Source organism: Amia ocellicauda, chromosome 12 (genome assembly GCF_036373705.1).
Source record: "Amia ocellicauda isolate fAmiCal2 chromosome 12, fAmiCal2.hap1, whole genome shotgun sequence".
Classification (NCBI taxonomy): Eukaryota; Metazoa; Chordata; class Actinopteri; order Amiiformes; family Amiidae; genus Amia; species Amia ocellicauda.
The window spans coordinates 15,316,336-15,329,763 of record NC_089861.1 but is presented as its reverse complement, the minus strand read 5'-3'; the positions used below and the strand labels follow the sequence as shown (position 1 = coordinate 15,329,763).

Genomic DNA, 13,428 nt, shown 5'->3' with positions numbered 1-13,428 from the left:
AGTAGGAAATACATTCCTGGTAGCCTTCTAAAGTTTTGGATGAGTAGTTGTCACATATTTTCTAAGGGGCAGACATTCTTGCCTGCAGTACCTTATAATGAAAGGTATCAATGGCCATGTGAATTATCATGAAAAGTGTAGAACATATTTTAATATAAAAATAATGCAGAAACTTGATTACTTTTAATATTGCTTTTATTTCAAATCTTATGAAGAGTCTTATATGAGTATAATTGTTCTTTTGCATTTCTATCATAAATTACTGATGCTTCAGTTGTGCTTGAAGGTGCTTGAAGGTCAATTGTAGTGTCCTCACAGGAAAGCAGAGATTCTACAGCCATTTTTCCTAAAAACTGGCTGTGGATCCAACGTGGAATTTTGCTTAGGAGTTGTTCATGATGGTTGATACTATGGCAACCCCGAGGGGCATCTGTCTGCAGGAGCACATCATCAATGTGACGGAGTCCTTCAAGGTTTCAATATAGAGATTAAACTAGACTGTTCTTAACAAGGACAATGCACATAATTGCAGCACTTAAGTAATAGTTTCTGTTTGTTTGTTAATTGATTGATTGAACTATTGGTTGATTTATTGACCAGTTGATCAATAGAATGGTTGTATCAGGACTGGGGACCCAGTGGAATCCAGTACTGTCCTGCCAGCTTAGATTGTTAATATCAAATTCCTTTTATAAAATAAGTATCAGGAAATCAAAAAGACAGGCTAGCCTCCAATAAACAGATAATTGCAAATACTGCATTTCAGAATTTAATTGGTATCATTAATAGGCAACCCAAGTGAAATTACATTTTAGATGTGAGAGTTGAAAGTTACAGTAATAACATTGCTAATTATATATTTTAAAATTCATGTCGAATGCATACACAGTACATACAACAATGAGCCCAGGACTTTCATTAATGAGCACATCTTTTTTAAGTTTTCTGATATTACACAATGAAAAACTCTTCACTAAAAATAAACGTTTATTTTCACTCTTACAAAAGACTACCTTCAGTTTGGACCCAGCCGGTTGTAATTCAACACTGTGAGTTCAGCCATGGATTTGCTCCATATTTGCCACTCCTACTGAGTTTTCTTTTCAGTATCATTGCTTTTATATTCAGCCTCATCCATAATAAGTGACATCTGGGCTCAGCTTCACAAAACTGAGAATTTGAGCCAATGGAAGGTTTGGATTGTAAACTTGGATATACATTTACATGTACAGTAAGCTGCTTTACTCTATGAATATAAAAGCAAACGCAACCCATACTTCTAACATAATTCTTGTCATATTTTAAATTTGTATTCATCCAAGATCCACAGGTGAGCCTTGATATCAGTGATCATTCCAAATACCTGTTGTTTCAAATTACATGTCCAGTTCTTTGGTAATTTACCAGAAAGAGTTATATTCATCCATTTTTGGAAGCATTCCATATACCTTCCATATACCTGCAGCATGTGCTTTCAGAATATATTACTAATTTTAAAGGGTTCTTATATAAATATTACATATTCAATTAAATTATTAATATTACATTGTCAGGATCCCCAAATTATTGGTCATGATATTCCAAAAATGTATTCCTGAGTGGAATTTCTATACGATATATAAGTGCAAACATGCACCTGTCATTACAGAGGCTTCCTGAAAGTGTCACAGAATATGACTTTGCACCTCTGGCGCCGACACAGTTATTTTAAAAGTAGGTTCTCTATTTACACAAGACCAGTATAAGTGATTTTACATTAACACACACTTTCCGAAAGATGCAGCAACCCAAACCTTCCCCCCACCCAAGTATTGCAATATTGCGTCCCTCTCTAGGGGAGTACAAAATCTTGTATGCGTGTTGCTATCACGCATGAATGTGCATTATTTGCCATATTTGAAACTGTGCTATGCACAGATTAGTTAAGGGTGTCTGCTAATAAATAAATAATAATAATTGTATGCATGGTGTAATATGGGGAGAGTGGCTGACAATATGCATGATCCTGCTATATTGTAAGGTATGCACCACGCACAAAACCAGGTTTGGAAAGCACAGATTAAGGCTTATAAAAGGATGTTGTTAATTCTGCGCACAGCACCATTCTAGCACACAGTCAACAATGGGGAAGTGTGGAACTGTCTGTATTTATATATGGTTGTATGTCTTTTGACTGAATGGCAATAAATAAATAAATAAATATATACATATATACATACATACATACATGGGAAATGTGCTTAGTAGCATGCAGCGTAAGAGTAATGGAGAGTAATGCTACACTGAACACCCGGCAACAGCAGCCCAAATATAGGAGAAGATATGCTGAAAGGGTGTACTGGCCTCATATGAGGAGTTCAGCAATGAGCAAATTGTGTCAAGGTATCGTCTCAACTGAGACTTGCTGAATTATCTATGTCACATGCTGCATAATGACCTGGCCAGAACAAACCTGCGTAGTGCTGCAATATCTGAACAGCTGATGGTGTCTGTCTGTATATGTGTCCTTTCTACCGGGACTTTCCAGACAGTCACAGTTGATTCAGTGGGGATCACCCAGTACGACGTGTCCTGCCGCCTGGGCCGGTTCTTAACCGCATTGCTGCGATATGCTGAGGAAAACATTACATTCTCCAGTACCAGTGCAAACAGTAATGCATGGATTTTATGATGTTGCACTATCGACATTGTGATAGGTGTCCTTGACTGCACCCATGTCTCTATCCAGGCACCTACATGGTTGGAAGCAGCTGCCTTTATTATCCGAAAGCTCTACTACTATCTAAACAAAGAGATTGTCTGTGATGCAACAGGTTGCATCATCAGTGTCCTGGCAAAGTACCCGTGGGCATGGGGGGGGGCTCACAATGCATACAACTCGAATTAGTGCACACTGTGCAGTGCATTCGAGTCTGGAATAGTGTTGTCACGATACCAGAATTTTGACTTTGATACCAATACCACATTTAGTATCACAATACTCGATACCATGACTAAAAACAACATATTAGCCAAAGGCACTGAATTGGCCTTTTTTTTGCAGCAAACAGCTTATCAACACTATTAGTTGTACATTAAACTTTAACATAATGGTGTCTTTTTAGATGCAAAGGCTTTGAAATGTCCAAAGAAGTGAAGTTTGCAAATATGATGTCTTGGAATTTTAATCCTTGCTGATGACCTACTTGTTTTAGTCTGCGTTATTCACAATAATGCTGTTAGTATTCTAGGTTGTGCCAATATGGTTTAGAATAAGTCTGCTATGTGATTTCATTTGAATTATGCCTTTAGCACTGTCTATTGTTTAGCCTTCTGACCTGTATTTTTTAACTAGATCATTTGCTTGACTTGGAAGAATTTCAGAAATTTGTATTGAATTGGAAGTAAATCCTAACTGGTTTCAGTCAGTCTTTGCAGCATTTTCTTGAATTCATGATTGAAGTACATGAGGGGATTTTGCTTTTCTTTAAATCAATACATATATATTTTTTTTATGTATGAAAGGTGTTTCTGTGTTACTGTCGAAAGCAGATTATTAAAAAAAAAAACATTTTCTCAATATACAAAGAATCTTTTATATGTATTTTATAGGCAGCATAAATTTAGTTATACATATATATATATATATATGTCTGTGTGTGTGTGTGTATGTATGGCTTATCATACAATTTATGCACTCAAGAACACTTAGAAAATGTTAATATGGCAGTAATACTATATATTAACTGTCTGTATTTTTATGTAACCTTGTTAAAAATCTATTCTGAGCACTTTCTTGGTTTATCATCAAGCAGCCTCTTGCTTACTTTAGTGAATTTTCTACAGTAGGATAGTTTAAAGCATGGTGTACTATGTCTGCATGACCATAGATACCCCATTATAAACTAGATGGGAATTTCAAGGCCCCAACGATAAACATAATTGTCATCGTAATGCAGTCATCACTTGTCTGTGCTTATCTCAGTGATGTGCCTTAGCAGGGCCAGCACAAGGGTAAGTGATGCCCTTGGCAAATGGTCTCCCTGGGCACCCCCTTCCCCCCAAGAATGGGGATGAGCAAATGGTCAGAACACATATGTTTTACGATTCAAACTACATAGTTGACAACCTTGTTTGAGAATTATATTTAATAGTTTACTCATTCACTCACCTAGGGCAGGATTAAATCAATAATGTTTGTGTTGCAAGTCGCTCGCAGAAGCATTAGCGGCATGTCTGCTAATGGAAATCGTGCTGCTGAACTTATTAACACAATTTGCACCACAAAACGACCTTCTCGCACCTCTTTTCTTGCATAACGCGAGGGCATAAAACAAAACTTCCACACAGCCGCCACTAGAAAACTACACAACTGCACTCACTTTCATTTTTAATTAGATGCTACTTTCTTCTATTTTTTAATGTAAATCCCATGATGTATAGTTGTGTAGTTTGCTATTAGTGGCTGGTTAAAGTTGTATTTAATCCTGCCCAACAATACAGTGGGAGTGGCCCCATTTTTGCTGTATTAAATCAAGAAATATCTGCGAGAAAACAACCTGAAAATGCTCTTGCAGATCCTCTAGTTTTAGACAACTTTGAAGTTGTCTAAAGCCTATCACGGTTATGGCAAAGTGTAAAGAAAGCTCGTCCAGCACAGGTTTGCACAGGCACTTACAGCACAGAGCACCAGATCGCTGTGTTTATCTGCTTTATTGACCCATCAGTGCTTCTCGCAGGACCATCTTGCTCTTCCTCCTCCAGTTTCTCTTCAGTTTCAGACACTGTGATTGGCTCGCGGTGCCTCTCGCACTGCCCGCCCATCCCAGAAACCACGCCAGCAAAACACATCTCCTCCCTATTTGCAGGTCCTCATATTTTAGATTTAATTCAGCGAGGAGCTGAACTGCGAGATTCCCTCCTGAGACTCTTATGCAACTTTTTGGGCTCCCACGTTGTGAACATTTTTTATTTAATCCTGCCCCTAGTTCACCTCAGTGGTCGCCCCACTTTTTCGGAATAATATTACAAAAAATAGATTTATATTAAGGCTGTGTTACTATATTTCACAAGAATTAATGAACAATTAATATATTTAAATTGAATCTGATTTAAGATATATAATACATATTTAATTCAATTGCACATGTTTTTTTTAATGCAGTTCTCATGTTTGGTGTTATAAGGTACTATTGACTATTATCAAAATATCCTCCTGTTTGTTTTTATGTTTTTTAATCAGAATTGTTTACATCAACATTAAGGTTTTGACCTTTTATATATTCACATTTTAACAACTATGCTGTTTGCATATGGATATTTATATTTAACTATGAATCATTTATACTATGCTATGGTAAGGCATTGCAAAAACAAAAAAGGAAAACTGTATTTCCTTTTTGAACACTTTCACAGTTAGAAAATGTATATTCTCTACCAGTTGTAATGTGTTAGTCCATAGCAATGTACATTTCAATCCAAGTATTTATTTGTCGTACTACACCTTTTCTAATATATGCACTGGACTGTGAGTAGTGATGTACACATGGAGTGGCCAATAGGATTAGTATATGGCAAACCTATAGAACTGTGGGATATCTAAGTGCATGTCAGTCTATCACTGGGAATAGTATAATGTTCACTAGAGTAATGTCAAAACATGATTATGGAATACAGCTTAAGGCATGCTGTTATAAAATAACATAACAGCCTGTGCAAGTTCACAGAACATTTCACAGCACTTTACTTGGCTTCAGCTGATACTGTGTCATTTACTACTATGTGTGAGCAACCAGAGTTTGTAATTGAAGAGCTGCTAAAGCTAAATAATATATATATATATATATATATATATATATATATATATATATATATATATATATAAATCACTTTGCAAGTTGATTAGCTTGAAGATGTTATCACACTATGAAGAAGAACTTGTAAAGACTGATGGCTGGTTTGAATCTGAAAATAGTATTACTTTTTTTTTTTTTAAGTATGCTTAGGGTAACCATTCCATAGCTCCCAGGATACTTTGAGATAATATGAGTTATTGATTTTAAGAGAATTTTCAAGTTTCATTGATCTTTATCATTAATTATTATTATCTATATTATCTATAATAATATATTATTGACTAAAAGACAAACAGTAGCATATTTGAAATTGCAAAAAATTATAAAATACATGTTTATTTATTTGTGTATTATTTGCAGTCACAAATATGTTAAAGTCACCATTTTTATTCCGGCCATTAAAAAACTAAAATACACTAGCTTGAACAGAAATTAGCCTTTCACTCAATCTAAAAAGTAGCAGTACATGTGAACCCCTGATCAAAGTGACTTATTTTTTGTGCCCTGCAATTAAGAATTGACTGTTGTCTCAGCAAAGGTTTAACCAATTAAGAATTAATTTATTAATGTTTAAAACCTACATTTTAAAACTGCCCAGCCTCAAACTGTCCTTGTGGACTGTGGTGTCATATGGTCACTCGTATGGTAATTTATATTGATAATTTCTTATCGCATGACGTTCTTGAAAACCAAGAACATACAACTAATATTTAAAAGTATGGACAGTATATATCAGATTTGTATATGTTTTTTCTATATTTCATAGTTTCAATATCAGTTTAGCCTGGGTTTCAGTTCAGTCAGAAAGAGAGATCCTTCATTTCTGCCCATGTTAAGTCTCTTTATTTTTATTTTCCAGCTGGTGAGTAATCTCCTAGATTTCTGCTTCTACACCTTCCGCGAGTCCCAGGCCCTGAAAGTGGAATTTCCAGAAATGCTGGTGGAAATTATAAGTGACCAGATACCAAAGGTGGAATCGGGCATGACCCGGACACTCTACTTTCACAAAAAGTGAACAAAATGGAGCCTCGTCAAAAGGACTTTGCCTTAAAGTTGCCTGCATTATTCCACACCCACAAGAGATGGGAAAGAGAGTTTTTTTTATCATGCCCTCCTGCATATGCTCTTCAGTTAGAGAACCTGTCTTGAAGGATGAGCGTGGAAGAGTTTTTTTGAAGATGATGCACTGAGGGACTATCCGTATGCCAGAACAGCCCCCTTCCCAGAGACTATGAAAATGGATTTTAAATGGATATAAAGCCATACATTTTTTTAACACACAATAGCACACACACACACACACACACTCCCCTTACCTCTCCCTCAAAAATGTAACTGACAACTGTGGCTTTTTTATTAATAATATTATTACAATATATTATCGAAAAAAGGTAATTACAATTTGCTTTGCAATAAATTACTGACATTTACTGCATTGCACACAAATACTTCAATCTGAATAATAAACTTGCTTTTGTGTAGAAAATTAAATTAAACCTAGGCACCTAATTAGGGTATTAGCCAGAATATTTGAGAGATTTCCAAAGGGCTATTCAAATTTAGGTTTCATGGTAGATGAAAAAGTAGAAATTCAGATATAGCTGTAGAAGTTCCTTGTAGTTATGAAATACACACATGTGCATGAATTTATTAGCATTTAACACAAACAAAAAGCTGTTATTGTTATGCAAACAAAAATAGTATACTTTAAAATATATTTAACTCAAAGACAATCTAGTTAGTAAAAATGGCAGGAAGACTTTTTATTACTAATTTCCAGATGAATTGTGAATTCTAGTTTATGCAGGTTCACATTATGAGGCTAAGAAACATACAGGTATATATATATATATATATATACACAGTGGTAGAGCAAAACTAACTGAATAAATGTGAGAACGAGGTGTCCAATCCTAAACCCTCTTACAAAGAATGCAACTTAACTTGCAATATGTATTTAAATAGAATCATTCTGCAATTTACAACAAATGTGTGTTTGCATAAGCTTAACCCTAATTTACATATTTGTTACAGAAGGACAGTTTTGTTTTTATGATCTTAAGGCCAGTATCTGACCAAATTAAAATAAGCTCTCTATGAAAATATTTTTACTTTATTCAAGGTTCCAGCAAACAATCTAATAAACATTTATATACATGTGCTATAATACATTTTATAAACCATTTCTCACAAATATTTTTTAACCTGGTGCTTCTTTTGTTAAAGAAAAGCAGATGTCAAACTTTAGTGCTTACTGGTAGTTTTACATGTACAGATGAACCTGAAGTTCATAATTTGCTGCAACAATGGTAAGTTTTTTACTGGAACCTAAAAATAATGTTGAAAATCATAGGTTTGAGTCTAAATGTGAAATTCTAAAAAAATAAAAAATACAAAAACAACTTAAAGTAGTTTACAAACTTGATTGATACTACTATTAAGATGAAACTGAAAATAATGTATTGAAAACATGTACATTTATCACAAAATCAGTCGTTTCATGTTCAGTTATTCATTTTCTTTCTTTTTAATTTCACTGCTGAGTATTCCATCTAGTTATTTTAACTTCTTATACCATAAATACCAGCCTCTGAAAGCAAGTACCAGTTGAAATGCTAAAGATTCAAATAGCCCATTTTGTGTTAAACTTGAGGATGAAACATGGGAGTGGGCGTTTTGGCAAGCAAAGGCAAATAGAAGTTGATCCTCTTTTTCTTCAGGGCAGTTTTTTAAATATAGGATTATATACTTCCTATTGCCTACCTTAGATTTGCACAGAAGAGTAAATGTGGTATTTGGGGCATTAGTATTCATTTTTTAAGGAACACGGTGTGGAATAATAGATGGGTTTGTTCACCTATGGTAGTTGCTGTTCAACATGAGCTAACAATTAAGTGCTTCGTGTTCGGTTCTTACACTGTCCCTGATAGGGGAAAGATACGTAACAGCACACCACAAAAGGCTTACAACATTTCAAACAAATGAAAGAAAAAATAAATTACTTTTGCAGGCTGTTACAAATTATTTTTGCAGTTTTTTGCTGTTCTGTACATTGCTATGTGTATAAATTTGTGAAGGACCTGAAATAAGCTGTAAGGTTTTTTTTTGTTTTGTTTTTTTTTTTTTTTTATAAATGAGACAAACGTGTTAATGGTTAATAGGACGAATGGGAAAGTATTTTTTGAAAGAATTCTATTTTGCTGGAAAAATATTTAAGTACTTTGTCTAAAACAAATTTTTGTAAAGTGATATGTTTATGCATGCATATTGAAGAGATGTTTACAGTGTATTTAAAGAAGGGAAAGTTGTGCCTTTTTATCTTATCCAATTTACCATTTTACAGTATCTGTTGTAAATAACCACAGTGAATCACTTTATTCATTATTATCAAGCATTTCTACTTTACCTTTGTATATTGTTTAAAAATGTGTAGTTTTTTCTGGCTCCCACTAATTATATCTGCTTTTTTATCTGGCCTGTAGTAATGGTAGCAATGATTGCACCAAAAGAAGCCAGCTGGAGAGCATTTAGAAAAAAAGATGAATGTACAATATTATTGTAACAGACAGTAACCTAAAATGTTGGAACTGAAGTCTAACTAAATGTTAGACTAATTAATTTCTTTGCTTTAAGCATTAAGGCTTAGTTAAAGATACCTACGTTTGTGTATGTTTTGTTTTAATTGAGTGAGTATAAAATTGGCAACAAATTGAAAAATAGCTTTTCAATTAAAAAAGTGGACATAATACAATAAATGTATACCTAGTAGTAGATCTGCTTTAATTTGATAACTTTCCAGTTTGAAGCTAATTTTACTTCGCATTAGTACTGTTGTGAAATCATACATATTATTCAGGTTTCAGTTAAAAAGAAAACACTAGCAGCAAAGAGTTTTATAATTTGTTTGCTTTCTAATATATTTCAAATGTGACAGCATAGAACAACAGGCTTTTAGAAGCAGTACAAGTCAGGATTTATTCTATACATGAATACTGTTTCATCATTCATACTAAGTTGTCAAATTAATATAGAAAGCTTTAAATATTGAATTATGAGAAAAATATTTACATCTGAGCACATCAAAGTGAACAGAGCGTACAAAGTTGTTGCTACCACTAGTATAATATTCAGGGTGGAACTGACAGTCCTATGCATATTGTTAATCCTTTGAATTGGAATGTAGACATTTTATTAAACTATCTGCCTCTAATTATTTTTCCCTTGCTTTTCAATTTGTCCAGAAGTCTGTGACCGGTAGAATAGCCTAAGTGGGATATTAGATCCTACCCATTGAGGGTTCCCAGTTTTCCAACTGCATGGGAGGAGGATGGAAATTAAAGCATCACTGTGGATTTTATGCTCTGTTAGATGTGGGTGTTTGGATTCTATTTCTAAATCTTTAGTGGTCTCAGATCTATGCATTGGCCTGTTTATCTCTGGTTCTTTCTATTTCAGTTCCTGTCACAAATGTTTCGTAGTCAGAAAAGACTTAAAGCCATGTTTGAGTTTGAAGAAAACTAAATATTGTACTAAGCAAAAAGCCAAAATGATGTATTCTCTTAAAGGAAAAAGAAAACAAAAATAAAAAACTCCTCTGCTTTTTAAAACTGATGACTTAAAAAATGTACTGAAGCTATTATTCGATAGAACAGTAAAGGAATCAATATATATATATATATATATTGATGTGCGGTCTGGGTCGAAATAAACCCCTGGTGTGGCAGCACATTAGTCCACACTTATGGTGTGTTATGTATGCAAAATTACACAAAGCCATGGCATTACTAAATGTGCTGTACTGCACACTGACTGTTCTCTGTATAATTGTTTTAATTTGAAATTCTAAGAGGATAAGTTTGTTTGTCTTAGCCTTTAACAGAGACTTCATGTGTTTGTACTGCTATGTTGTCCAATCATTTAAATTTTCTTGAAATGTAAGTTTAGCCTACAAGATTAAAAACATGTGTAAAATAACATTTTAACTGCTTTGGATCACAACCGATTTAAATGTTGACAAATTACTTTTAGTTAAAATGTGACAGTCAAGAGCTCATGATGTCTCTGTTCAAAAATAAATTTAGAGGAAAATGTAGATAACCATTCTGACTTCTATTTATCCATCAGAGGTCCTCTTCAGTTAAGCTGGGAGCTTATTCTCATTTTAAATTTTGTTTCTATTTTTAATATTTATATGTAAGAGCAATTAAGCCATATCCCCAATCAACTCCATTTCACAAGCATTTCACTAATTATTTGCTTTTGATTTTATTTTATTGTTATTCATATTATTTTTGTCCAGTGCTTTGTAAAATATTTTTTTGGTACTATCCATCATACACTTTTCATTACAATTGCAGCATAAACATTTAGTTCATACAGGTGAAATATATCTTTAAGCAGATATGTCTATAACTGTTTGCAAAAATATCAAGGGATTCCAATAAATCCTTTAACCAATACATGTGTCTAAGATTATTTTTCAGAACAAACATGAGAAACAGAAGTTAAAGAATTGGATACAAAGAATTATTGCAGTGTAGTTTCTAAGATGACAGTATAAATACCACAGACATTATATCAACAATAACAACCACAACTCTTTATAAAGAAAAGAATCATGTCGTAAATTAAAATGGAAATTATATAGAGAGTTTGCATAAGTGATGTTGCACAAAATAACATACAAATGTCTTAAATATATGCATCATGTTTTTTTTGTTTGTTTGTTTTGCAGAACATTTCTGAATTCAAATGGGTTGTTCTTGCTCCATAGTGAGATGTTACTGACTTATCCAAAAAAAAATCACTAAGTATGATGTAATCTAATTCAAACCAGATTGTGACAAAGTATCCCAACACTACACATATCCAAACGACACAACATCTGTATTTACTCCTTTTTAATTTGTGTCACATTAGACACTGTTTATTTTGTTTAACAGCAGTTATTTTTGAGCTGCCTCTCATAAAGCATAGCAGAGGGGTATAGCTAGGAATCTCACTGTCAAAATAACTAGGATGGCAGAGATGGAGCAACTACAATACAAATTACATAATCCTTACGCTATAGTTTTTTCTTCTTCGGGAACACCATATTTTTCAAAAATGTTTCAATAAAGGACACTTCAGGACAAATTATTGTTCATTGCTTTTTAACCTCTCAGCAGAGTGACGGGCAAATGCAGGCACCTACAGCCATGCATAGTTTCTGCAATTGTGAAATCTAGTAGTGATAATTGATACATTGATTATATTTATATACATAACAATGATAGTTAAACAGAAAAGCAGAACTAAATTAGCCCATAACTCACCTTTGATAGAGGTCTGCTACTACTTATATTACCAATAACAAATTTGTACTTCTAGAACATTTTGTAACACTTTACAATGCCTCCTTAGTTACAGTGTATTTACATAGTAGGTACTCAGTAACTACATCATTATTACAATGCACTTAATCTGTACAAATGATTAATGGTATATGTAATTACACAATTGTAACTACATTTGTAAATACGTTTTTTCTTAAATGAACATTGAAGAGCCCCGTAAAGAATTGAAGTCTTTGAAGTCCAGAGAGTAAGATATGTATTTAAAAAGCTCGGAAGAAGGGCGACCCGGCGGTGAAACTTATGCCTGGGGTCCACCGGCTTTAGCGCCGTGTCATGCGTGTCGCGCCGGAGTCCAGAGCTGCTTGTCAACCAGCCGCTGAGATCCGTCCTGATGAGCAGCAGCGACTGCGGGTCTGGTTTTTGTTCGTGTTAAAAACAGACAGAAACACTGCGACACACCTGACGAGAGAGGACTTTGCGGTTTATTATGTGTGCTTTACATGATTGTGAACAGCGTAATAAATACAAGTTTCTGTTCAGAGATATTAGGAAGAGCTAAACGACATTATATTCAGACAAGCATGTTGACGTAAGAATACGTTTCCATGCGCAACAATAATAATAAATAGCGAATATGTATTGATATTATATCGTCATCATTTGTGCTGGTATATATGTATTTTAAACGCACAGTGTGACTCCCTTCACTTATTACTCTTACTACAGATCTGTAACTGCAAACGATACTTTTTGCCGTATTATTTATAATGTACTTATCAGACGTCTTTAACCCGGGTAAGTTACAGTTGAAACAAAATACACACATTTCACATTAATCATCCAGATACAATATAGCAGCTTATAATGAACTAAAGTGCGCGTCTCGGTCATGGCGTTTATGGACGCATTTATTAAACCAGTCCTTAATGTTTTAGAGGGAAACCCAGATCTGCTGTATTAATTTATTCATTAATTGATCTTGTAAATGGGCACATATTAATTGAATCATGTTCCTTCACACTGACTGTGTCTGGATTGTCCTGCACACATTCACTCAACACAGCCTGAACACCGGCCAGCTGTCATTCAATATTAATACCATCGGCTGCTGATGCGATTATTATCCTCCAGTTTATTGTAACTAGTCTGTGAATCACAATGTTTAATGCACTCGGGTATTAACTGTATCAGTCACTGTTTCTGTACGTGGGTTTCACTCCATGCTGCTAATAAAACTAATTTCTTCGTGATCGCACACG

At 34.2% G+C, this 13,428-nt stretch overlaps 1 protein-coding gene across 1 annotated transcript in view; it reads left to right on the top strand.

The window, feature by feature from the left end:
• nr3c2 (nuclear receptor subfamily 3, group C, member 2) overlaps positions 1-11,293 on the top strand; it is a 160,106-nt gene extending 148,813 nt beyond the window's left edge. The window contains exon 9 of the mRNA XM_066718452.1: positions 6,694-11,293. Coding sequence (XP_066574549.1) covers positions 6,694-6,849 — 156 coding nt within the window. The 3' untranslated portion in view covers positions 6,850-11,293. The remainder of the gene's footprint in view (positions 1-6,693) is intronic.
• The last annotated feature ends 2,135 nt before the right edge of the window (positions 11,294-13,428 follow it).